Source organism: Lygodium microphyllum, chromosome 20 (genome assembly GCF_053477565.2).
Source record: "Lygodium microphyllum isolate KBCC chromosome 20, Lygodium_microphyllum_v1.1.10, whole genome shotgun sequence".
Classification (NCBI taxonomy): Eukaryota; Viridiplantae; Streptophyta; class Polypodiopsida; order Schizaeales; family Lygodiaceae; genus Lygodium; species Lygodium microphyllum.
In genome coordinates, this window is record NC_141154.1 from 118,439,901 (window position 1) to 118,467,292 (window position 27,392).

General features: G+C 41.5%; 1 protein-coding gene across 1 annotated transcript; it reads left to right on the top strand.

Moving 5' to 3' along the window:
• On the top strand, positions 1–27,392 carry LOC148019304 (uncharacterized). Its single transcript, XM_087660901.1, has 13 exons — positions 1–510; positions 10,421–10,530; positions 10,626–10,736; positions 10,840–10,897; positions 11,103–11,192; positions 13,443–13,537; positions 13,811–13,864; positions 13,944–14,087; positions 22,488–22,545; positions 22,752–22,866; positions 26,512–26,581; positions 26,691–26,762; positions 26,859–27,392. Exons 1-13 carry the CDS (start codon positions 297–299, stop codon positions 26,976–26,978), a joined length of 1,311 nt encoding a protein of 436 aa, XP_087517027.1. The 5' UTR covers positions 1–296; the 3' UTR covers positions 26,979–27,392.

The window sequence follows — 27,392 nt, forward strand, 5'->3', positions numbered from 1 at the left end:
GCATATAACCCTGGCCCACCCTCTAAGCCGTGGTTGGTTGGGCGTCCATCACTTGGTGTGTAACCAGCCTCTCACTCTGGGATGTCCATGTCGATGGACTTGCTGTTCTTTAGTTAGTTGCTTTTGCCTGTTCTCCATATTCAGATGCAGAGAGATCGATAGGCTCCTTTCTTGAAGGCGAGGAAAACACAGGGAGAAGAATTGCAGGAGAGAGATTGACAGCTTTTCTGATAAGATAAGGAAGAGAGAGGAAGAAGAAGAGGAAGAAATGTCCTTGTGAAGAAGCATAAGAGAGCATGGGGAAATCTGAGACCGCTGTCCCTCCACAGAAAGGAAACAAAGAGGATGATGCAGCGAAGGGAGAAGATCCCCTCCATTCTGCAGCAATGGCTCTGGATCAACTCTACCTCGTCCGGGACACCTTCTTCTCAAGAGACCCTTCCGTAAAGAAACAGCGCCTTGACAGGGGCTCCAAGGAAATCGTGGCATCTCTGGACAACATATCTCAAGGTCGGAGACATGGACCTTAGGAAGCATCAGTGGTTTTACCCATTTTTTTCTGGGTTTTAAAAAAATTGAAAGAGCGGCAATTCTATTGAAGTAAAAGGAAAAAAGTGTGGGATTATTAGTCTGTGAGTTTAGGCTTTTTTACAAAAGAGATTTTATTGGGAGTTGAATCATTGTAACTGACCAGTGTCAGAACTGATGGTTGAAGTGACAAATTTTGACTAGTTTTTTTTTTTCATTTTCTAAAGGCGTTAATAAAAAAAGGAACTGCAATAAAATAGAAACTGAAAAAGCGGATCTACAGTATAGTCTTTATAAACTACTTTAGCCTTGGCTCAACCCTTCAGCTTGCATGGCCAGCAGTTCAGGATGTGGGCACTAGCCACCCTTGAGTTATAAGTGGATAGTACACCAATTGGGCGCCAGCCACCATAGTTGGCAATAGGCAGGAGAAGTACACCAGGCCGAGGAATCCTTTTAAAAGCACTCAAAAAGATAATTGCCGTGGTGGGAATGGAAGCACAGAAGGTGAGTGAATAGTCCCAAAGGTGATGGCCTAGCGGTTGAAACTTGGGTTCATAACCGTGACATTGTGGGTTCAAGTCTTGCTAGGTGCGTCATTGGTTGGACATGAAGATCATTGTGCAATCAAACTATCTTGTTCCTTCAACTTGCAAGCTATCCTTTTTGAACATAGGAGTGATACCATCATAGGACTTGCCCACTCTCTTGGCTAATACTTGGAGGGGAGGCATCCTGTGTTGAGAAATGGTAGGGTTGCGAGAGAAACACAGAGTGTATGGCAAACATTGTGACAAGGAAATCTCAAAAACAGAGAAGAGAATGAAGAATGATGAACATTGAATCATGTTGATTCAATGGAGTTGAGTGCACTATCCTTGTTGATCAGGTGGCAGTATCTCAAAGGGACAAGCACTATGAAAGGAGAGAAACTCAGTCCTCTGAGTAGAGGTGTCAATGATGAGGAAAAGAATTGCTCCATGGGCAGAATGCAGTCTTTTGGGTAGTGGAATGTTGAGTAGACATTGGAAGATGAAGGACAGTTGTAGAGGCTGCGAAACACAATCCTTAGAGGTGTTGGAGATGAAGAACATGGTGAAATCTCTTGGAGATGATGGCTGCTGTCAAGGCAACTGCTGGCAGCCAACTAGAGAAGAAAACACAAGAATGCTTGATGAAGTTCTCTCCATGTAAGTGGTTGCAAAAATGCAATTGCTGAGCTGCTCCTTAGGAGAGGAGAAAATGCAAAAACGTAGGTATCTGATGCAGGCCTGATAAAGAGCATGTAGCATGTTGTAGATAGCCTGAGTTTGCTGCAACCATAGCCTCCAGAAGGTGATTGATGGCTGGGCGCTATCACTTGGATGTTGGAGTGGCAATAGGAGCTGGAAATGCACAATGAAGATGAAGACGATCCACTGCACTAGTCCAAGGAGGAGTAAAACTAGCAAACATAGCAGTGGAAAATAATGAAGAAGAGGTTGCCAAGCTGTGCTTAGAACACAACAATCTAGGGTGTTTGGTGCTGATGGTGATGTGAAGGAGACCTTTGGAATGAAGTGACTGGCTGGTATGGTGTCACGACCAGCTAGGCAGCACCATAAATTGAAATATCCACCCATGACCCAGATAGGGGTGTGGACAGCAGTGGTAGAGGGCTGAGGCTGAAATTGTGATGGAGTTAATGAATTGATAAAGAACGAATAAGATGGAGTGATGATGGATGTGCAATCAATAATGCCCACGCCCTATTTATAGGCACATGAGACATCGAAGTGTCTAGGGTGGCTCCCGGATTGTCTCAAGTTGTGTCCATACACTTATAAAACAAAACAAATAAAGCCTTTTCGAGGCTTTGTATGGAGACCCAAATAGAAATTAATGTAATGCGATGCACTCAATGACTTTGGTACCTCAAGATCCTCTCTTAGGACCAAAAAGGGGTGCCCTAAGAGGAATGAGAGAGAGATTCTTCACTCTGTACGACATTCTTAATGTACTTAAAGTGAAAAACACAATAGGAGGCCCCAAAGACGATTAGGGAAAAATGTAGTTCATGACAAGGGTAAGTTTGTAATACTTGTAAATCAAATTCCACTTGAAAGGAAACCTATGAGGAAGAATAGTAGACAAGGTGAGTTGATGGTGCTTGAAACTTGATCTTAGGAGAGAAGCCACTAGCTTTGTCTTTTTGTGTTGGTAAGAAGACGACATCTTGGTCTTTGAGAGTGAGGACACTATCTCCATCTCTATTGTAGAAAAGATGCGAAGGTACAACCACCAAATCATGGACAAAACATCCAAGGCCCCAATCTAGGTAGAACATGTAGACCCTAATGTCATTAGGTGAGTAGGGCAACTCAAGGCCAAGCTCCCCATCCAAGGGTAAATGAAGAATAAAAAGGCTTTTTGCCATTGTGTGTAGAGGACCACATGAGTAGTGAACTCCTCTAAAACTAGAGGAAGAAGACCCCCCTTTGAAGTTGGAGGAATAAGATTCCGCTGTGAAGCCTTCCCTTTGAATTAGAGTGTTGTTGAAGAATGGCATGAGGAAGAGCCTTTGTAAACAAGTCTACCAAGTTATCCCTTGTCTTACAATGCACCACATTAATAGTGTGAGTTAAGATCTTTTCCCAAATGAAATGGTACTGTATTTCAATGTGCTTCAACCTAGTATGGAATATAAGATTTTGTCCCAAAGCAATGTAACTCTCATTGTTGCAATGAAGTGTAGTAGGACTTGTTTGCGGATAGCCAAGCTCTCCTAGCAACCTCTAACACACACTCACATGCAGTAGAAGATGCCGCTCTGTACCTCACCTTTGTAGATGACAGGGCAATTGTGGGCTACTTCTTAGTTCTCCAAGAGATAGTAGTTGCACCCAAAATAAAGTAGTAGCTCGTTGTTGACTACCTATGGTTGACATCTCCAACCTAGTCTAAATTTATCTAGCCTCATAGAAGGCTACCAATGAACCAACTTGGGTTCACTCATGAACCCTGCAAGCAAACAAACAACAAAGCACAAATCAATCTGAGTATTGAGGAGCCGTATCAATAATCCAATCAACTACTTGTAGCAACTAGCATGCCGGTGAATTTGCATAGGTCATAGCCTTCGAGTTTGGATCTGTGGGAGTAATATAAACCGACACCCTTCCATCTCAAAGGTGGTTAAAAGCTCCTGTATATATTGCTGTGCTGAGAGATGAAAATCCCCCTCAGAGTCTACCAAATCTCATGACCTAAACAAAAGTGGAGAAGTCCCATATCCGTCATCTTGAACATCTAATGTAGTGCCTCCTTTGTCTACTTTACCACTTGAGCATGGTCACCTATCAGAATGAGATCATCCACGTAAAGCATGAAGAAAGGGCACCCTCTAATTGATATGTGAATGTACAATTGGGGATCGGTAGTGGATGGTGGAGCCATAAGAGGCATAGACTCCAAAGGCACTAGCTGAGGTGCCCAACTATCACCTGGATCTCCAAGTATGGGATGCTCCTCACCCCCTTCTGCGGCTTAAAATTGCACGTACCGAACATTTTGACTCGTATAGACCTCTTGTGAAATGGGATCATAGAGCTTGTATCCCTGTGACTCCGAGCTATATCACACATGATCACTTGGCTTTTGGAAGTCGGCTCGAACTTATCTTACCATTTTTTTGAGATGTTAAAATAGGCACCACACTTAGACACTGTGAAATAAGACATCCGGTTTTAGATCAAAGGATGCTTGAAAGGGTGTCATACCAACCACGATTGATGCAGGTGACAAATTGAGGATGTTGACAGTATCGACCACTGCCTCAGCCCATAGATATTGTGGTGTTTGCCAACGCTCCATCACGGTCTATGCCATCTTGATCATGCTCTAGTTTTTCTGCTCCAATATGCCATTCTCTTGAAGTGTGTTTGTATTGGCAAACGCCTGGTGAATGCCATGATCTGCACAAAGCTTGACAAGCTCGTTGGAGACAAACTCTCCCCCTTTGTTGAATCACAAGGTCTTTAGTTTCTGGCCAAACAGATTCTCCTTGAAGATGAACCAATCCTTGAAATTGGAGAATACTTTAGACTTTAACTTCAAGAAATGTGTCCATGTTGTCCTGCTAAAATAATAAACAATTAAATAAAATACAAACTCCCCTTAAGGGTTTCTGTTCTCATATGTCCAGATAAGTTCGTCGAAACAAGCTTCAGGGGCTTCTTTGCCTATCGTGAAGCCTTGCTGGGAATTGCACCTCTATGCTTCTTGCCACGAATGCAAGACACACATGGTGGGTGGCTCATCCCACTCTGGCAAGAAATGAATAAGTTGACCATGAGCCACCTTTCTAAGGTACTTGTAGTTGAGGTGACCAAATAGAACACACCATAGCTTGGTTTGTGTCTGTGAAGAAAGAAAAAGAGAGAGAAAGGCCGATGAAGTCCGTATAATGTAGACTCCATTCTCCTCATGACCCGCATAAAGAACATGTCTCGACTCCCTTGTTGAGAATTCCTTCACACAGTTTGCGTTTTGCGTTTTGCGTTTAGGGTTTTACATAGTGGATAGCCCCAAAAAGGGATTGGGAGCCCACAGTGGGAGCCACCCTCGACAATCTCTTGCCTATTTATAGGCTACCTCTATCACTCATCCTACATGGCTGGTCCTTCAGTCTGTCACTCCCACTCTCTCGCAGTTAGTCTTTTGACACTCTCCTTCTATCACCTACACCTCCTACCATCAAGTGCCAGCCTCCATCTTTGGAGCAGCGTTTTTGGTGGCAGCGTACCTTAGCTTCTGCTAACGCTTCACTTGCACAGTTGGCGGCAGCTCCATCATCTTGGCGTTAGTCTTCTCTAGCTAGTGACTTTATCCACCCATCAGGTGTTAAGCATCACATTGCATTTTTTGGTAGCTTGGTGTAGTTCTTTTGTAGCTGGTGGCCTTCCCCTATTATAGGTGTGAGCATCCATCATCATCAGAAGTAGTTGCACCTTGCGTTTTGGTTCTTGGCCGCTTCTCCACTCATCAGGCGTCACTCCATAGTCAACATTTTCACTCCCAGAGATTGTCTTCATCTCGAGTCCCGTGTCCCCCATCCCCTATTTTCAGCCGTCCCCATGATCGTCCCTGTCCCTCATCAGTTGTGACTGTGTGGGAAAGTGTGCCTAGGGTGGGGTGTAGGAGACCTCGGAATGGATGCAAATAGTGCAATGGGAGAGGAACTAGTAGACCAATCAGCTAATCCTTTAGCAATATTAAAAGATGTAGGCTGTTGAGGTTGTCCACGCGACACATGTTCAATGGCCACTGGGGCAGGAGGAGTAAATGGAGCAGCCATGGGAGGCATAGCCCCACTAGATTGTCTAGCCAGAGTGGAGGCAAGTGCAATGGTCTGTTGAGGTTTCTTAGGAGGAAGACCCTAGGCCTTGGTACAACACTCCTTGTCCACATGGCTCGATCTTTGGCAGTGTGTGCCAAACCTATTTTTCTTATGCAGTTATTGCCAGGATGGATTTTGGTCCTTTGTTTCTGTTGGAGGAAGTAGTGTCACCCTTGTTTTGGCTTGCCTTTGTATCTTGTAAGTTCTTGCTACCACTAGTTTTCCCTTGGGAAGAAGAGGCAACCAAACCCCTCTCTGGACAAGAGTATGTGGAGGACTTCTTGTGGACTTAATTGTGTAGTGGTACGTAATGCAAGAACTGACACTTGAACTCATAAAAGGCCGGCAATCAGGGCAATGAGATGATGTGCTGGGTAAAGTGAAAATATTTTTAGGCAACTTATTAAAAAAGAATGTAACTTGATTATCATCTGACTTTAGAGAGCCAAGTAACCGCCTATATTTGACCAACATGACTTTCAGATCATCCCCTTTCTTAATGGAAAACTCTTGAAGCTCAAAGTGGAGATTGATACGCCAAGTTTGATCTCGTGATACATAGCAGTTAATGAGATGACTTTGATACTCGGATGTGAGGGGGAAATGTTGTAACTGAGAGTGGAACTTGGGAAGCAACCCGTGTATAAGCTCAACATTGGCCGTGGTATTGTAGGCTCTCCATTGATGGATGTGCTTAGGGTAAGCCATTCAAGGGTTTGGCATAAGCTCAAGACCAACTACTAGGTCCCAAAGTCCTTGAGATTCAAGCACTTATTGCATGAAGTTCAACCAAGTGGTAAAATTTGATCCGTTAAAACAAGTCTTATTTGTGAATGCATGCTTGGCCGTAGCAATAAGAGTCGTAGTGTTGTAAGAAGGATAATGTGGATAGGATAGGGGAGTGGACTACACTTGGGAATTAATCCCTAAGTTGCCACAATGCATCTGGGAAGTGTGCATAGTGGATTCAAGGGTGGAAATGGACTGACTAGGCATGGGTATGGTGATTGCACAAGTTGCCCATGGAGGAGGAATAGAGTTATATGGGGCAGAGAATGGAAATCCTTGCGGAGGAGTGTTCCAAGGAGTGTGGGACACACCATATATCATGGGGACATGAAATATTAAGATGCTTTAATCTTGTCGATAACATTTGATTAAGTTATTAATCAAATGTGCAAGGTTGTTTAGCACATGTGATGCACATGGTAGTTATTTCATGGAAATATGCCAAGGACCCCGAGGATAAGGTGGGTGTTAAAGGTAAAAGTCATAATATGTTATCTTGATAGGTACTAGGTGGTACTCTGTGTTAGATTTGAGCCTAGACTAATTTATTGGCCACTAATGTTAGTGGTGACATTAGAGACTAGGCATTAATTAATTAATTAATGCGGATCTAAGGGTTAATAACTGCTCATGGATACTTGGAAGACGAATTGTCCTAACTAATTTAATTATTGGCTGATAGAATTAATTTTTTGAGCACTAGAATAACTATTAAATTAATATTCAAAAAATTAATTTAATAAGCTGGATAATGCTGGAAAATGGGTTTAGAAGGCTGCCACTTGGTAAAACTTGCCCATGCAAGTGAGAAAAACGTTTTCAGGGGCTGGCAGAAGTCTATTCCAGCCATTGTGAGAGAGAAGAAGGCTGCTAGAGAGCAAGAGAGGTCAGTGATGTAATTTGCAGCCACCAAGGATTAGTCCTACAGCATGTGATAGTAGTTTAGAGCTCTACAAGAGTAAGTGATAGCAGTCCAAGGTCCTTCTGGTGTAGATGACAGCATATAAGAGGGATGCAATAGTCTTTTTGGTGGTCCTATGTTGTAGGTGGCTGCTTCTATGGTTGTCTGAGCAAGGTAGCAGCAGTTTTTCAGCATTTCTTGCGTTGAAACTCTGAAATTTCTCTCTATAGCATTTTCTCTCATCCCCCAGCCATCTTTCAAGTTATCTCAGCATTTCCTTGCAATTTGAGCCATCAGAAAAAGAGATTTCAGTCAATCTATGCTGTAAATTCTAATTTGTAGCATAAATTAGGGTTCGATAGCTACCTCGGGATGCGTGCTTAGAATTGAGGACTTAGGACTTGAATTCTAGTATCTGAAATTGAGGAATTTTAAGGAGATTCAAGAGGCCAGCTAGCTGATATCAGATTTGGGGCTGAATTTCTCTTTCAAGGAGTAGGATGAAGGCCAATCCCCAAGCAAACCAAGGGGCAAATTGGCTTGGAGGCTTGCTGGTCAATTTTGAGAACGAGAGGTACTTGGATTAGTGGAGGAGATTAGAGGATCTCAATTGTACTCCTTTCATTTGCAATATAAGATAAAGAAATACTGCAAGGGGCATTAATTTTGGGTCCAACAGGCTGTCCAATGTCCAAGATTAAAGTGGTAAAGTGTGCATTTTCAGTTTATGTGAATTTTATGCATGCTGCAATTAGTGCTAAGCCAGGTTATTTACCACCCTATCCGAGGAGGAAGGCTAGTTTCACCATAAGTAGAGGATGGAAATCCTTGCATTTGGAAGGTCAATGAATGGGGAGATTAGTGAGTAGGGGTATTGAGGGGGTCGCCCATCTCAGCCGTCCAAGGGTGAAAAGAAGTGCTCACTTATGGGTACGTGGAAGGCACAGTGTTAAAGGGTGGCATTGTCCCTAATGATGTACTAGTGTGCAAAGAGGTAATGAAGTGAGGGTAGGTGGAATATGGTGTGGAGAAAGAGAAAGTGCTAGGAGTGGAGATGGAGGATCCAACTCCTAGGGTACTAGTAAGGATTAAGGTAACTCAGAGAGATAATGAACATTGAAAAAGATAATGAATGAATGAATGCTCAATATATATGAAGCTCAATGCAGCAAACACACTACACAAAGGTGAAATAGTGACCTTGAACTCCCTTGCCAATTGTTGCCCCTAGTGTCCTAGGCACTTAGTGACACTAGGGTTAGGGTTTTATTTATGGTTTCCTATGACAGCTAAGCCATTAGGGTTTCTTTGTATTATAAAATGCACTTGATGCATCATAATTACACAAGTGTGGCATTTTTCATTGTGATCACCTTGAGCATGTATTCTCTTGCACTCATTAAAATATTGCCTCTCATTTTGTGATTGACTTATTGCGCATTGATCCAATTCATTCATTATCTTTCATTCTCTATTAATTAATTGTGCAATTACTTGGCACTTGGGCCAACAACATTGCTCAAAGATAAAATACTTTGAGATTTGGATTGACCTCTAGTCTTCCATACAAATGCTTGTCATAAATGACCAGCAACAATAAGATTTGACTCAAGGTTGGGCACAAATGGATCCTTGGGCTCTTAGATACAAGCCAAATCAAATGGGAATAGGCTCACGCTTAATGCTAGATATAAATTTTCAATTCATAGTTGATACTTTTACCTTTGGGTCTTCAATTATTGTGCATGGATCTCCAAGAAATGGTTGCCACCACCTAAGCTAGCCCCAACAGCCCTCTCAGCTTGCATGGGCAAGTTCAATAAGTGTTAGCCTTCCAAAAGCAATTTCCAACATTAATTAATTAAGTTTCAGAATTAAATATTTTAAATTAATAAATACCATTTGACCTTGCCCGATAATTGATTGGTGCCCATCCACATTTAGTGTGCTAACCCTGAACTTTAAGTTATTCCCAACATTAATTGGCCTTAGACTAGGATTAATTTATTAATTGATGTCTGAACCTAATTTCACCATAGGATATTTTAAAGGCCCAATCAATGTCCTAGGCTCAAATTGATACCATGCACCCACAAGTACATGTCCAACATAACTTAATACAAATTTTGCCAATGTTACCCACTACATACTTAGGATATTTAGACTGTCACCGTGACTCGAGTGATTTGCACTTCACATGTGCAGCTCACATGTGCACTACTTAAATAATGCCAAAGCTAAGTGTTAAAAATAAGCATCTTTGTGATAGAGACCCCCCTTAAATCTTGGAAATCATCCCCGATTGCACTACTGCAATGTGACAAGCAATAATACTCAATTGGAAAAAGCTTAGGCATCATAGTCAAAGAACATCAGCCAGTATTGTTTAGCTATGCTATTCCCAAATGCATGCTGAAAGAAGACAATAATGCTACCAAATAAGAGATGTCGAGGCTTGTATGGATGAGCCATATCAGAAACCCAACCAATCTTTGATAGTGGATAGCATTTGCAAACGAAGAATCACTTGCAACTGATAATTTGGACTTTGGATCCATGGGGCATGAGATAAGTTTATATGATGTCATGTCAAACTTTGCAGGTAGCTTGACTAAAGGTGCATAAGTAGTATGCCTAGTCTTTTTTGTTTGTTTTGAAACATCATAAACATGAGTTGTGAAATTAAATGCTTTGGAGGAAATTAAAGGTGCATAAAGTAGTACGCCTACCTTTTTTGTTTGTTTTGAAACATCATAAACATGACCTGTGAAATTAAATGCTTTGGAGGAAATTGGTTCACCCTCTCTTCACATTGGCCTTTGTAGACCAGAGAAAGCCATCTTCTCGACGTGCGTTATTTGAATACTTGAGAGGAAAAGCCTTAGATGTTGGTCCTGACTATTGTAAAGAGGCTGAAGACCATCTTTCCAAGGCAGTAAGTTGAGTTTGATATGAAATGTTCCAAAATTTGTAGCCTCACTGTTCATTAGATAGGTTTTTCGATTTGGAAATAACTCCTAAGGATGGCAGGTGAAGCTAGATCCATCCCTTGCAGATGCTTGGTCCTGCCTGGGGAACTGCTTTTGGAAAAAAGGTGACCTAATGGCTGCAAAAAATTGTTTCAATCTTGCTCTTAAAAAGGTATTCTATGATGATATAGGACATTCTTATGGCCACCTTTCTAGACACAATAAGTCAGGTGTTATACTTGTCCAATATTTTTGATGTGGATGTCATTATGCAGGGTCCTGACAAGAAAATTTTGCGGCAGCTGTCAATGCTGCAGAGACGTATTGCAAAAGGTACGAGAGGCTTGGTAATGATGTCTGTCTTGGGCAGACCTCAACCATGCTTTTCTTACCACTGTTTACTGGATTATTTGCATACACAATCTCCTTAAAGATCTTTCCTTGTCTGTACTACTTATTTGTGATAGGCCTTTAACATTATAGTAAAAGCATCTGTAATGTTTTTGAGGTTGCATGATGGCTAAAATTGGGTTGATAGGATCTCCTGATGAGGCTGAAGCAGTGGAAGAGAGCATCAAACACGCAAAAGAAGCAGTTAGTCTTGATGTCAAGGATGGACAGTCATGGTGTAAGGGTCCTTTGCCAAAGTGGTCAATTTAGCATATTTAGTTCCTGAAAAAAGCCAAATGATGTCTAAAAATGAGTAGCATTAATTTTGATATTTGATGTTTTTGATTATTATTCTATGCAATACAAGGCTTAGGTTTTATGCTTGTTCTGTCTCTAGTGGCTCTGGTTGCCATGTTAATGTAACCTGTCTGGTATTTGCACAAGATAGCTGCTGGACTTCCTTTTATGATACTGAAGCGTGCATCAACTAGTTATTTATGGGTTATGAGATGGTTTGATCATGGAGTTGTTGGTGTGATTCACTTGTCTCAGAAAAGGTTATGAGCAGAAGATAAATTGCCTTTCTTATCATTGACAGAATCTTAATGTGTTTATCATTAAGAGAGGGTATACTGTCTCAATTCAGATGAAAAAAATGTAAAATGTGTAGTTGATGGCTATGAAGAGTGGGTTTAATATCTGATAAACGTATTTAACAAATGTTCACTGGCTTCTCTATCGAAGCAAAGCTTCATAGGGGCTTTGCCACGTTTTTCATTTTTCCCTCCAGATATTGTTTTCCAATGTGAACTGTCATAAATGTTGGCATTAGTGCAGTGTTAGTCAAGGTACAGAGTTGGCTTCAAACTGTTGTTCAAGAAATACAAATTAATGCCTTCAGTTAATGTCCACAATGCTCTAAATGCATGCTGCTCAATCTCCTCAGGTCTGCATTCATGCTTTGGCCCTTAAGTGGATGTAGAGAAAGCTTCTCTGTGCATATATTGGTAACTGCTGCACACTGCTCCTTTGATTGCAAGTCTGCTGCGAGAAGTCTGGAATCACCAGATTAACCTTGCATACTGATCCACCTGGGTCTGTTCTCCATGAGACTGAAGAAACTTGTGAGAACACCTTCACCTGTTGCCTTTTGGTCTGTGTATGAATAACTTGATAGTGGTGTAATAAGGCTGAATTTACACTGTGCAGTATGTGGGTGCTTCCTTTAGTCATGCTTAGCTCTGCTGTGGTTCTTTGTATCGTTGTGCATCCTTACAACTTAATACCTTAAGTTGATGTCCACAATGGTCTAAATGCATGCTGCCTGATTTCCTGAGGTCTGCACTCATGCTTTGGCCTTTAGGTGGATGTAGAAAGCTTCTGTGCATGTACTGGTAACTGCTGCACGCTGCTCTTTCAGTCTCAAGCTTGCTGCCTGAAGTCTGGAAACACTGGACTAACTTTGCAGACTGATCCACCTGGGTTTATTCTCCATGATGCCGAAACTTGTGAGAAGACCTTCACCTGTTGGCCTTTGACCTTGAATTGCTGCCCAAGGTTTCGGCAATTCTGTTTGGCTCTTTATGTGGCTCCATGATGGTGAATAACATTGATCATTGTACTGCCTGTTCCCACTCCTTACTCTCATAGATCTGTGCATGAATAAACTGATCATGCTGTGATAAGGCTGAATTTACACTCTGCAGTATGTGGGCACTTCCTACAGTTATGGTCAGTACTGCTGCAGTCCTTTGTATTGTCTTGCATGTTGGAAGTATTTAGCCTGCTTCAGGGTCAGCTTTGCTGGAGTGCACTGTCCCAATTGTGCAAATAAAGTTCAATCTATATCTTGGTTGAGTAAGTTGCATTATGATTAGGTCATGTTTATTCCTCCTTTTTATTGATTATTTCTGCATGAACGGTTTTTGGATCAGTTTTAGTCAAAAGGTTGTACTTTATTAGCACAAACAACTTGGCAATCAGATGTGTCAGGTGGATGGGCCAAAGCTTTACTGTGTGTCTCTGCAGCAAAAACGACGAAAGGGGAGGGACTTAAGTGGTTTAGTGAGACCCCATATTATGCTGATCTTCTCTTTCAACCTTATGGTCTGCTTTTTCAAACAACAATTAAGCTCTTATGAGACTTTAAAGGTGTCTATTTAGGTTTATGGTCTCTGATTGATTTTACTACAGTAGTGGCCAAAACATGGTAAGGATCCCTAGTCTTTTCTTTTAATCATTGTTTCAGAGAAGTGTCAACTGACACATTTCGTACATTAATCTCCTTATCTATATTCCACTTACTGGCAGAAAGGGAACTAGAACCAATCCTTTATAGCGTAAACTTTTGTTCATACGGATTTCACGTAATATATGGAGTATACTTATATGTATATATGATGAAAGTGATATTTTTCTTAATTTATGAAGTATATTTATATGAATCATGACTTTAACAGTTACAAGTTTTTCTATCTGATTTCTGCAGATACTTTAGGAAATGCTTACTTAACCAGTTTTTTTGTTACTGGGACTTGGGATCAAAGCAAACTCCGTCAGTCTTTGAAAGCTTATCAAAATGCGGTGCATTCTTAGCTTCTTTCAGCTTCGTTATGCACTTTTTAATTTTTTCTTTCATGTTAAGTGCAGCAACAGGTTTTGTGAATGTTGGAATAAATACAGTGACGAAGAAAGTTCTTAGAGAAAGTGCCCATACTTATATGATGACGATTTTAGAAGTTAGAATCATAAATTCTTATGATGCTGTTTGTAACTGGAAGCTGTTTTGTTTATATTCTAGGTGCTTCTCAAAGGTAGTAAAGGTCTTAAGCTTGATTTTGTTTGCTGTTATCACAGGAGAAAGATGAACTGGCGAACTCCAACCCTGATCTCTACTTCAACAGTGCAACTGTGAGCACCTTTACAAACTTTTGGAACTGAAAAGAAAAGGAATTTATCAAATGACCTGTTGAGCAGTTTGTTCTCACAGGTAAATAAATACTTGGAAGACTATGAACGGGCCTTGAAAGGGTTCAAAGCAGCCAGTATGAGGGATCCTGGGCTTCATGCCGAAGAACAAGTTGAGGAGTTAGTGAACTTATTAGCCAAGTTGGATGATTCAGTAGCCAACAAGGTGAGAACGTTGATTGAAAGTTAAGGTGTGGATGTTCTTATAAAAAGGAAGTAATAGTGCTGCTTCATACATCATTGTTCTAGTCTGTACTTTCCTTTGTACCCCCACCCTGGGAGCTGGTTTTATCACTAACATGGTTTGTACTGGCAGCTGGAATTGGCAGGCAATAGCAGCTGCTGAGCTGTGCCCCCTTGAAGGGTAGCTGTGCTCTCCTCCACTTTGTCTTTCTTTTTTGACTAAAGTATTGGCATTCCATACGACCAGTCCACACCTCACACCATTATAGTGTGGATGAGATTATCATAGGGCGGCCTAGTGTCCCTGAGTGGTGATCTTACGGGATGTTGCACAAGTGAGCCCTAGAGTCTGCTTTATAGGACTCATCAATCTTCAGGGAATGCTCACACGTAGTGACCTATTGGTTAGTGGCCAATGCTGCTTATGCCTTTTGCACCCCAAGCGGAATGTACAAATGATGATTGATGTAGTTGATTTGCCCTTTAGGCCAATTTTGGCCTCCATAGGGCATATAACTCTCTCTCTTTTTTTTTTTCGTAAAATATAACTCTCTCTCGGGTGCCCCCAAAAGAGCACGACACCCACCACAGCATCCTTACCTTCATCAGATTTGAGATTTGGGATTTGAGCCATCATTGCTCACCATTAGAGACAAGCACCTCCTCTAAGTGAACTTGCATCTTGGATCACCCCATGACAGACATTCTTACTGCGACGAGAGTATGATGTTTCTAGATAGTCTTGTTCATTAGGGTGTGATACTATAGGCGAGTTGAATGTTCATCAAGGGATCGTCTTGTACACGAGGGTAGCCCACACGTGTAGTCTTTAGGATTGTAAGCATTAGCATATTTAGTTGTTTTTCATTTTTCATTTTCATTGTTGTTCTCAAATCAAGATGACATGGCAAGATGTACTCATTTCTTTGTCTCATAGGCCATTCTAGCTTTTTGGAAGCATAAATAGCTCAATACTTCTTGAATGTGAGCTGACTTGATTATTTTGTAAATTTGTTCTCTATGATGAGATCACATGTCACATGTAGTACTTCATTTCTCATAGGCCACCTTGGCCTTTTGAAGACATTATTAAATTTGTATTGAAAAAAGTACAAGATTACAAGGTTACAAGGTGCAGGGTGGCTCTGGGTCATTGTGCATAGACTAGATACAACCAATTCAGCATATACAAAAAGATAGGAGTGCAAAAAGCACTCCCAGAGCTATATCAAGAGTTTTGACGAGCTTTGGTTGCATGGGCTTGGGCCTTCGCTACCAATATTTTCAATATGCCTTAAAAGAAGTCGCCCAATATTGCATAAGGGTTGGGTTGCCAATGGTCAGCCTACGAGGAAGAAGGCACATCTATAGGGTGGGTGGTGGAACTTGGATACTTGGAATCCCATGGGGTGATGATTCGACCCTCAGCATCAAAGGCCAACTGTGTTGGAGGGCCATGGCATGTTGTGAGGACTGGCTCGATTGTTGCGATTGTTGCTTGGGGGGTGGTGGATCTTGGGTGGGAGTGCAAACTCAAGCAGTAGGTGCATTAGAGAATTTATCTCAGCGATGCGAATAAGTGTGAAGGGGGGTCTTATGAAGGCAAAGGAGGATCAAGAGGTGCTGTGGACAGAGAAGTCTCCCTTGCTTTTCCCTTATTGCGTTGGTGTCCATCCCCATGTTTCCAAATCTAAAGAAGAAGCTGGCTGCTTGCCTTTAGACTGAGTGGGCAGGATAACCCATTGCTGGGCAGAAACCAGAGTCATGTGTTGGTCTTGGTCCTTATCCATGGGCTGATCCACCATGGTGCTCTTTTGGTCTAGACACTTGGCCATAAGATGACCCAATTTACCACACGAAAAATAGTGACCAACAAAAGTACCCTGCTTGAGCCAGAACCAAAGAGGCCACATGCCACTCAATTGAGCTGCAACCAGTTGGGTTGCTTCTTGGAAGTATCCCATAGCATACACAATCTATTTCTGTCAGCTGCCTTCAAGCTTGGGGTACTAACACATGACCTATGGTAGCCATTGCATCCTTGAGAAGGGCCGAATAAACAGTTGGGCAACTCTCCACTTCACCCATATAGGACATGCTTGCTTGAGTAAACATTGGAAATCTGCTAGCGGACGCCAAGAGACAATATGCACCAACTATTTATCAAAGAAGAGGGGTTACTTATTGAGAAGGAGACCCCGTGTTGAAGTAGAAAGAACCACAACCTCATAGAAGCCACAAGGACCAGCAAAGATCTTGTCCACACAATCAGCCTCAAGGATAGATGTTTGTCTCACTGACGGATCCTGGCAAGCATGGGAATGTAGCCGGTGAAGAAGAGAAAAACACCTCACTTGTGAAAAGCATAAAAGGAACAAAGAATCTCCTGGATGTGCACATGTATCCGAAATTGCCCCCTCTGCACAGGCAAGAATATATCAATGATTATGCTTGACATATTCTTCCAAAAGAGAACTTGTAAACTCAAGTAATTGTTCCCAATTTGGCTCTTGGAAATCTTGCGAAGTAGAAGCCACCTGAGCATACGAGTGTGGCGGAGAATCATCCATGTCAGCGGCCTTAGGAACAACAGGAAATTCTTCATGCTTGTTGTGTTTGATAGAAGACTGAATGTTGGGGGGGACGAAGCCATCTTGTCAATGCAGGGCACCATGTCTTCTTCCAGTGTGTTGTTTTCAACATCCATGTTTAGGTCTCCGGCTGCAGGAGGAAAAGCAGTGCAGTCTATATTCAAGCCCGCCATAAAGAAAGGGGCCTGTCAGCAACAGTGCACCAAACTGCGATGGTAGAGAAATATGAGGGGCAGAGGGGAACATCAGCAGGCCTGTTGCAAAGGCAAGCTGAATAGGCTGTGGCAGGAATAGTGTGACAGGTTCCCCCGAAGGGCAGGGCCATGAGGTGCAGGACGGAATGGCAGGGCTCCTGGTTAGGTGACCAGCAGGGCAGGGTGCAATGATGACAGAACCAGAGGGCAGCGGACCTGGGGCAGCAATGGCCACAGGCTAACAGCTGGCCTAGGGCAGGACGACAAGGTGGCAGACCTGGTGCAGTGACGACTTGAGGCACGCAATGCATTAGGGCAGGGCGACCTGGGGGAGCAATGGCCAGGCCAACGGCTGGCCTAGGGCAGGATGACAAGGTGGCAGACCTGGTGCAGTGACGGCTTGAGGCACGCAATGCATTAGGGCAGGGCGACCTTTGTCATGTCTCTCTCTCTCTCTCTCTCTCTCTCTCTCTCTCACTTAAGTTTGGTCTTCCATTTGTTATAACTTACAATTATAGATATCATGCTTTGTCTGGCAAATTAACTTTGTTGTAGATATTTGCTGAGCAATAGCAACCTTGGACTAAAATGTTGGTTCCTTTGTGTGTGAACCTTGCACAAATGCTTTTTGAAATTGGATTATTCATGCTGATGCTTGGATTTTTGGACATTTTTAGGATTCCATAATTGCACACACATAAGCACGAAATTGATTACTAGTGGAGTGAGGTGTCCACACACATCAAATGGATAGTAGGACTGATGGAAATGGAAATGTGGTTCAAATGGAAGTTTTTGTTGGAGAAACTTTTTGACCCTCCAAATGTTGCAAAAGCAAGAAGGCCCATTTTTTAGTAGTGAAAGGCATTTCTAGAGTGAATAATATGATTACTCCTCAGGGTACAAATGTGACTTTCCCTCGAGCTTAAAGCCTCTCTGGAACTCAATTTGGACTATGATTGATGCACTTTGGCTACAAACGTAGATTGCAAGCTCGGAGTAGTTTATTACAATCCAACATATTATTCTCTCTATGACTCGAGAACTGAAATAATATATGTTATCCTACTTCTTGCCTTGGATAATTGATCATGCTAACTCCCTTGGGCATTGTACAAATTCTCTTGCAAAATGGCATAGAAGACTTTCAAATATTTGGGCTGAAATATTGCTACTTAAGGAGAGAGACTTTTCTTGTGGAGATGCATGCTCAGTGTTATTCCATTGGGTTTTATGCTTGTCAGGAAAAGGATTAAGAATTTCTTTTGCCACTTGTTATAAATGTGATGCTTTGATGAGAATACTTCCCAATGTTTTAAGTTGTCCTAAAATGCGGAGTTTATTCATCATGTGCCTTGTCCTCTTAGAATCTGTTTTCCTTGTTTTGGCTTTGGCAAGTTGTTCTAGCATTTGGGAACTTTCCTAGCCAAATTGAAGCTATGGTTGCAACTTGGGACCCGGTAGCTTGTGTCACAAACAGAGGCCCTGTGAAGTTATGCTAGGGTTTGTGCAGAAAAAACACAAAATGTACTAACATGACTAAAACACAATAACTTAGACAAAAACATAAAAATGTAAATAGGGAAGAAAGATAAGTCTGAAGTAAATGAGTGAATGTTGTAAATGAATGAGAGAGTGTATAGAATACTCAAAGGTAGAGCTGTCCAACAACCGATGACTATCATGGGAGTGGGTTGAGGGAGTAGTTCAAGAGAGCTGTCCAAGGGCAGCAGATGGGAAACCAAAATGCAGCAGTCTGGAGGGCTAGAACTGGTAAACACAGCAATGTACCGCTCGAAGAAGAGCATAGTTTGTCACACACATTAGCAGAGAGCTGGGTGATAGCTGAGGAAAGTGAATCTGATGTAGGGAAGCCTGCACTGCTGCAAATGCAGGCTGAAACAGGCTAGGAAGAAGCTGGACATCATGATGGCATGTTCCAACATCAAACATAGTAGTTAGGAGGCTCTAGAATAGGTTGCCAGCTGATGGAGGCAGTAGGCGGCAGCTGTAGACAGGTCACTGGCTGATTTGGAAGGCGTGGTAGTAGTTGGTGAAAAGATGGCTGACTGCTTGGTGAGGAGAGCTGATGGCTGAAATCTGCATAACAAGGACGGAAGCAAGTGGTTGGCAGCCTCCTATTTATAGATGTGGTTTCTCCCAAAGTTTGGGTATTTGCTTATGGGACACAAAAACTTTAATTTTTCTGTTTTGGGCCTGTTTTTATGAGCTAATCAAGGTTTAATGTGTAATGTTCCTTTTTCAGGTTAACAGCCCCTATCAACCCCAAAACTTGAACCAAAAAGGGACTATAAGTATAGCTTACCCCAAGGCATTCCATCCCAAAATAGCTAGGGCATTGGTCAATGGGTGCATGTGGGCTTCCCAAGAACCTACCAAGAGTACATAGACATCGGTTATCTTAACTCAAGAGTCCAAAGGACCATCCTAGAGAGGCCCAGGCAGCATCAGATAAAGGGTGTTCGCCAACTATCTAGTGGCCTACTAGGATTTGCAAAGGCGATGTTAAACCAATTTGGACCTTTTTTCTTGTGTGAACATAATGGAATAACTGTGCCAATTGGGGGGGGGGGATAAAGGGATAGTCAGATACAACATCACAAAACATAAGACTATCCCAATCACCCTTTAGGGTGTTGTTGAGCAAGTAAAGGGGTGAAGAGATATGGAGGGATAGCTGAGGATGTGCTTTGCACCCGTGAGATGCATAGAGGAATGCTACATGATGAGAATGGGCATGCAACAAGGTTCCACTTGAACAGTGTTCCTCATGGGAAAAATTGTTCACTTTCCCAAGTGCTATTTTACAAAGATTATGAAATGCAAAGGGTGAGTATATATGGAAGGGGGGCCAATGTCGAAGAGAAATGCCAAAACATGTAGATACCAAGTGAAGGATAGGAACCTGCTCTCAATCATGTATATTGATATCAGAGGAAGATGAACTTGGTGTCGGCCTTTGTATGGTGTCGAGAACAATGATGAAGGATAAAGATGAAGCACCCTAGTGGGAGGAGCTAGGGAGAAGCAACCTTAATGTGGTAGCATCAGGAGATGTTGCAAGATTTGCTTTGGAGGAGAAGCCTCCATGTTGATAGAAAAGCAAGTCTGCTAAGAAGATGGAACCACAAAGGAATAGCGAGCTTCCTATGTCTCTAGCCTAGGAAGACCAGTGCAAATCTACATGTTAATCCTAGGTTGAAATACAAAATCATGCAAAAGAGATTAGAATCTGCATACTAAAGTTTCTAGTGAGATGCTTTAGTGCAAAACAAAACAAAAGTAAAGCTAACATGAATGATGAAGAGAGTAAAGTAATGTGTGAATGTAGTGGAAGACAAAGGAAGGAAAATCCTAGAGCTCAAGTAGCCTAAGGACATATTAGCCTATGGGTCTCAAGAATCGACATTCAAACTCATCACCCAGATTGCCAACCTTCTACGAGTTTGAATGTCAATTCTTGTGTTTTGCATATGTCTCCATTGCAAAGATTTTCTTAAGGTTTTGGACAGAGATCATCCATACGACTCCTGAGAGATGGGAGAGGCTGTAGGGTGGTTGTGAGAGGATGTGGAGAGGAAGAGATACCTTCTTGCAGACACAGGATTCTGGCACCTTCCCTCCACACAACCCTTCAGATGGTTTCATTATAGCCCACTAGATTGGTTGTTCACACAATCATTGTATTTATGATATACTTAGCTACTCTCCACAGGGTTATTTGTACTTTATATTTTGCCTCAAGGGGTCTTCTCGAAGGTGTTAGTAATATAATTTTTTTTCTTTGAAAAAATTGAAAATTTTGAAGCCATATGTGACTTTCTTTTCATGGGTGCTGTCAATTGACACTTACGACACTTTGAAATGTTTGTAACTTTGCTAGCTTTGAGGCAAACATTTCAAATAGGTACACTTATTCCTGGAGATCTTTACACCAATCCCTATCCGATAGTCTTGTTACTCCAGGATTGGATCCACCTAGGTCTCTTTTGATTGCACATTCTGAGAGTGTAGAGTGACTCGCACATTGATAACTTGACAAAAATGAGTGTTTGGTTCTCTCATTCATGGAGGCAAGAACATGCAATTGAGGTGCAAACAAGTCTCTACAATGCTGAGATGAGTGTACAATGCCTCCACACAATGATGATACGCTTCACACTGTAAGATTGTGTGGAAGGACTTGTGTATGCAAACACAATTGGCCAGGTACATAGAGAAGATTCAAGAACCTGATATGCTGCTCTAGACAATCCACTCAGCAAAATAAGTGGCTTGTAATAGGGATACACAGTCATATGATAGAGTGGAGAAAATGATGAACTCTCAACAGCCCAGAAAAGAGCTGTAGGGATGAGGAAGGAGGCTGTTGCAGGCTGCGATATGGAAGAGGAGATGGGAAGGGTAGAGGTGGCAGGGAGTGCTGCGAGCAGGAGGGAATAAGTGCAGGAGATACATGCAGGAGAAAATATTAGAGACTGAGAGGTCGGGTGCCTTTCTCTTGGGGAAGGGGCAGGGGCATGTATGCAGGCTGAGCACAATGTCCTAAATGTCAAACATGAACAACTGAATAAATATGTACCGAGCAGGTGGGTCCAACCTAATGAACTCTCATTTCTTGGTACAGTTAACTGACTTAACTTGATTAATTAAAGGTATGAACATGCTTTTCGCCTCAACCCAGCATCCATAATTGCATATTATGTCCCAAGTGTCTTAGGTGGGCTATACTGTTACCTGTTGAGACTGTACCTCTCCTGAGTCCCAGGTACGCTTCTGCATCGGAACTGCAGCTCTCCTTGGCTGCAGAGTTTTCTAGTAGGATGGGAGAGGCAACAGTATCTGGGTGCATCTCAATGCATCACAAACCAGATTCCCTTAAACATCAACAAAGAGTACAATTTATTGCATGGACTACCTCTCTTAATGCAGTACTATCTATTTTAGTGCAACAACCTCTTGAAGTCTGTCAAGAAAGTATTTGTGATTTAAATGGCATTATCTCATAGCTTTTGAAGTATTTGAATTCATAGAAACTTTCAACTTCCGGGAGTCTCTGCCGGCCTCTGACCTAACTCCATTTAAAGCATCGTAATGCATTTGTTGATAGTGAATTTTCTGAACTTTTGGTCCAATCCCCTAGAATTCTGTTGCTATGCTGTATCCTTCTCTTCCAATGCCAAATATAAGTTATCATTTCTTACTGTTGTGTTTTGTCTTGCATGTGACTCTTCCAACTGTTGTATCATGGTAGATCTTTTAGCGTGCTAGCTCCATTAAGCATTTACCAGAATCATAATCTGCAACTGATACTACTTGTAGCAAAATTCCTGTGTCTTGCACAGGTTTCTTCTGACTGTAGCATCATTGTAGATCTCCTAGAATGCTAGCTTCAAAGTGTTTATTAAAATGATAATCTGCAACTGACTCAAGAGACTGATTATCATGGTTGTAACATGTACTTGTTTTAGTAATAGTTCATCCATTTCCTACTCTCATTGAAGTACTAATTCAAAAGCATTGATGATTCACAACATTTCCTTGTATTTACTTGTGGCTCGTTTCTTATATGGGCAGGGGCGTATCAAGCCAAAGAGGCTGGCATCCCTGTTATCTTCTTTGAAGCCTGAGAATGGTGCCGTCCAAAATGCATCATCTTGCATTATAGTCTTTTATGGCTGTTCTCCCTCGTTTTTCTTTTGTTTCTGCTGTTGTCCTTTATACATATATTTCTCTCCTCTTTCATTTTACTTCCTTCATTTTATGTTGGAAAAGGAAGACAAGGATAAACTGAAGGTGGGACTAGTTACACTGTTGTAAGTAATTCTAGCTTTTTTGCAGTTCAAGGAACCCTACAACAGATGAACATGCTCTCTCTGCAAGAAGGATTCAACAAAGGGGTTGTGCTGCAGGGGAAGATAGTTTTGTTAATACGGAACAACAACTTAGTGCCCTTGTAAGTTGCCCACTTCGTCAAAAAGGAATGCGAACATGTTAGGACAATAACGCTGTGATTTAATTATTGTGGAAAGAAATCAACAGAAAGGTCTTTGCACTTGCAAATAAGGAACTGCAGTTTGGTGGGCTTTTGTGGCCTTTGATAACCGGTGTATGGGAAGATCAGAGTTGGATGCTGTATAACATCCAAGTAGAGTCTTAGTTTCCACAGGAAACTCAATGGTGTATATTTGTCATGAATTCCAAAGGGGGAATGAATGGGATGTCAAATATTGCTCATATGAAACTACACACAGGTCATGGCATGAAATTTAGGCTGCTCATACTCGAGTTCTCATATTCGAGGCCTGGCACCAAGGGATATCTAGAATTTTAGGATAACTGTGATTCATTATTACACATTAATCACCAACAGCAATCTAAGGGAAAGCCACAGATCTACATGGCTGATGACGAATATACCTAACAGTTTGCAGTCTTGGGGGTATTATTGACCACTATATATTGGATCCCAAGTAGGTAACTTTAGTGAAGGTTGGTTTTGGTCCAGGCTTTGAGCAATTGAGCTACACATGTCAAACTATCAATTGATGGCAAGGAAAACACAAAGTTAAAAGGAGGGAGGGTGAGGTAAAATAAGAGATCGAGCACTGATAGTCAATGCACTGCAGACGAATAATTAAGGAACATAAGGTTGTCTATGAAGACACATATTTGGCCGGCTGTTTACATTGGCTACTGCTGCTTCCACAACAACCTTTACACCAACCACAACTGCTCTAGCTCATCAGCACTGCTGTTTGTTTCTGAAAATCCAGCAGCTGCTGCATCCTGCTGCTGCTCTGTCCTCATCAACTGCATCTGGAGCTGTCTCAACCTGATGAAATGCAGCCATCTATTGCGTGCTACAGCTGCTTCACATCATCAGCTGCTGTCCCTGTTGCTCAATTGCACCTTGCAGCCCGAGGTGTGCAAGGCATGGGTGTGTCCTCAACCACCAACAACAACTTGGCAGAACCTCACATCACCCAGGAGATTAGGTTGGAAAATGGTTGCTTAGCTAGTTCTAGCATAGTTATCAATACGAAGAAGGTTTAAATTAAACTGCAAGTAGACTGGGGTTGTTAGGAAACAAGGAGTCATAAAATAAGTGTAGTAAAATGAAGTTGGAATTCTTAAATCCACACTCAAATTTTGATATTAATGATCAAAACTACACAAAAGTCTAGTTAATGAATGACCAAGAAGGTTGAGTGTTAGGTGGAAATATGGGAAAAATTACGAGACCTAGGGGAATCAAACAATACCAAAAAACCCTAGATAAGAAAGCTACTAGTCAAGGTCCATACCTTCTATTAAAAACTGTGAAACGTAAGAAAAAGGCCAAATTGAAAACATGGAAATGTCTATAATTCAACCAACCAACCAAATCAAAAGAGGGGCGTGTAGGGAAGAAGAGATCAAGTAACATCATGGATGATGAAATTGTGCAAGGGTTAAAATTTGGAAGCTTTACTAGCTCAAGGAAAATTTGTCAAATTTTCTTTAGGGGAGAATCTGCCTCAAGATGTTTCATCAAGAAACACCCTATAATTATATCCCAGAATGGAACTTCTTCAAGATGTTTCATCAAGAAACACCCTACAATGATATCCTAGAATGGAACTTCCATCATGATGTCTGTCAGTATTTTGGTGCAGTTGCTGCTCTTAGCAAGTCCAACCAGATGAACTGCAGAAAGGCCTGTAGGCTGCAAGTTGATCTCTGATTGTGCATCTCATGGCAGCATCAGGTATGATGTGCTCCAAGATGTGTGCACAGTGATCTCTGTGTGAGAATGAGATATGCAATGTGACCATTAGAAAACAATTGCTGAACACCATGACCAGTCCAAAGAAGCTCAACTGCCAAACACCACCACCAGTCCAAAGAGTGATTGCTGGCGATGCATGCAAACAATTGCAGCTTGCTGTCCAGATTGTTATTACTGTGGCAAAAACCACTGCTTCTCTCAACTTTTCCTTGGCGTTTTTACAAATTAAGAATATTTTAATTGATAAATTATTAAATTGGGTTTATTGGAATAAACGTTGTCCTCTTGCTCAAATTTAATAATTTAAATCAGTTACTAAGCTTCAATAAGCCCCAATATTTAAATGTGCACTTTGCACTTGCACATTAAATAATTTATCGATCTATGGCTCTCAACTATTGAACCCCTACCATTGATGGACTTGCCCATGTCCTATACACAACTCATGCAATGTCTTGCCTACCCAAAGACCTAGGAGTTAATCACACGTTAATCTTGAGCTTAAAAAACACATCTCAGTGACAGCTAAGGCACTTTCATGTCCCCCAAACTTTAGATTGGCTCATATGTAGAGATGCCTCCGAATCTCTTAAGATATCCAAGAGGTACATGCTGCACATGGTTACTAAAGGTAATCTCTCAACTTTCAAGGTACATTCCCTTAAGTCTGAGCTCTTTATTTATGAGATTCCTTACCTCGTGGTCCAATACTTTCCCTTGGTATGCCTTAGACTCTGGTGGGCTCATAGGTATAGATGCTAGGGAACCTCCCAAGATGTTGAACAAGAACAATGAATTGTGGTTCCTAAGGTACACCTTTGAATGTACTTTTTTGGAGTTCAAGTCTCTTTATAGATTAGACTCTTTACCCTAAGCTCCAAAAGGTAAGACAGAAGATGGATATCTCATGGTACTTTACCTTGTGCTAATGTGTGAAGATGGATTTGCATGACCTTTGCTGGTGAACCATAGACAATACTACTCCTGGATATGTACTTGGAATCATCACATGTCTAGGGAATTTAGAATTCTCAGAAGTATCAATGATGAGCATTTTGGAAGATCAGCCCTATTTTTGCCTTATATATGTACAGTGGGGTTGAATAACATACATACACCTGGATATGTACTTGGAATCAATCACATGCCTAGGGAATATAAATCTCTCAGAAGTATCAATGACAAGCATTTTGGAAGATCAACTGATAGATGATCATCTAAGAAGCACATAAACAGGACCTACAATCCTGCTGACAGCTAAGGTGAATCAATCATCGTGTTTGTACATGTTGCCCTTTGAAAAAAATGCTGGCAAAATCTGTTAATCCTGGCACAGCTTTACAATAAACTGGACACACTTGTAGTCTAGCTTCAAGTGTGGCTAGATCTTGATATCAAAACCAAGCAAAATTATCAGAACTATCTGAGTGTACACTCATCAGCTACCATCATCATCAGATGATTTCAATGAAGCATTTCAATAACTTGACTGCAACAGACCAAAGCATATAGACGTCTGTATGATGGCAGAGTGAAGGCTATCGGAGAAAAGTGCAAACAACTATGACAACTGTTCCCTTACTTTTAGTTTGTTAGTTCAAAATGTGGATAAAGTATTTTTATTAGAAGTTGTCACGATGTGAAACCCGTGCATGATCACTGTCTAGATAGATACTCTCAACTGTTAGGCTCCATCAACATATGGCGTTTCAACAAAGTACCCATGTTTCCTTTAGTATTCAGAAAAAAATGGTAAAATGCATGTTTATCAAGGTATCCATGGATTAACCCATTGATGTTACTGAAGGCTTGTCTTTTATGCTTGGGCAGGTTCTTTCTTGTGTCAGACTCGGAAGGAAACTTCTTTGTTCTTTCTGTGTATGCCTTGCGTGATGGAGTGGTAGACATTCAAACATCCTGGCCATTGTCATCTTTTTCATATGTATTTGGGAGCCTTTTGTATTACATGCAGTATGACTTTGATTTGTCCTCTTGCTGTGTTGCATCAGATCAAGGAAGGTGACTCTGTGACATTATTTGAACCATTCTTCCATTGTGTCCATGTTTCATGGGAAGACAAGGTTCTATGCCTATGCTTATTCTTGTTCATGGGGATCCATTTGCGGAACTATTCATTCAGAGCTATTTCATATGCTTATTAACAAGGTCATTTGCAGGTGTATGAATACTCCAGTATTCGAGTAGATTTTCCACAGCAGATTCACTTGAATGGGCGTCAAACCTCTCTGCAAGATGCAGTGTTTTCTACCATCCGGGCAGAACATGTTCCTCCCTGAGCAGCAATGTCAACTTTTGACTTCTATCACCACACTTCAACTGGTCAGATGACAAAAGCAAACAGTATCTCCAGATACTTGTGTACATAGCCAATACTGAACATATCACAGCAACATGTAACCAGACACTATGCATTGTGGCTCTTACATGTCAGTTTTTCACGTCCTGTTTAATTTAGCTGTGTAGAAGAAAGGAAAATGTTAATCATTGTTGAAGGAAAAATATTATTTGCCATATCTCGACACGGTTGTCCTGACATCATCTGAAGATATGCTTTTCTACCTAACATGAACAGGTCTATGTATTTATGAACATACATACATATGTAGGTACTTCTATGCATACATATACATGTAGTATGTGCATAAATGCATGGTAAAGAGGCGAGTGTAGTGGCACCCTATTTTTATAGA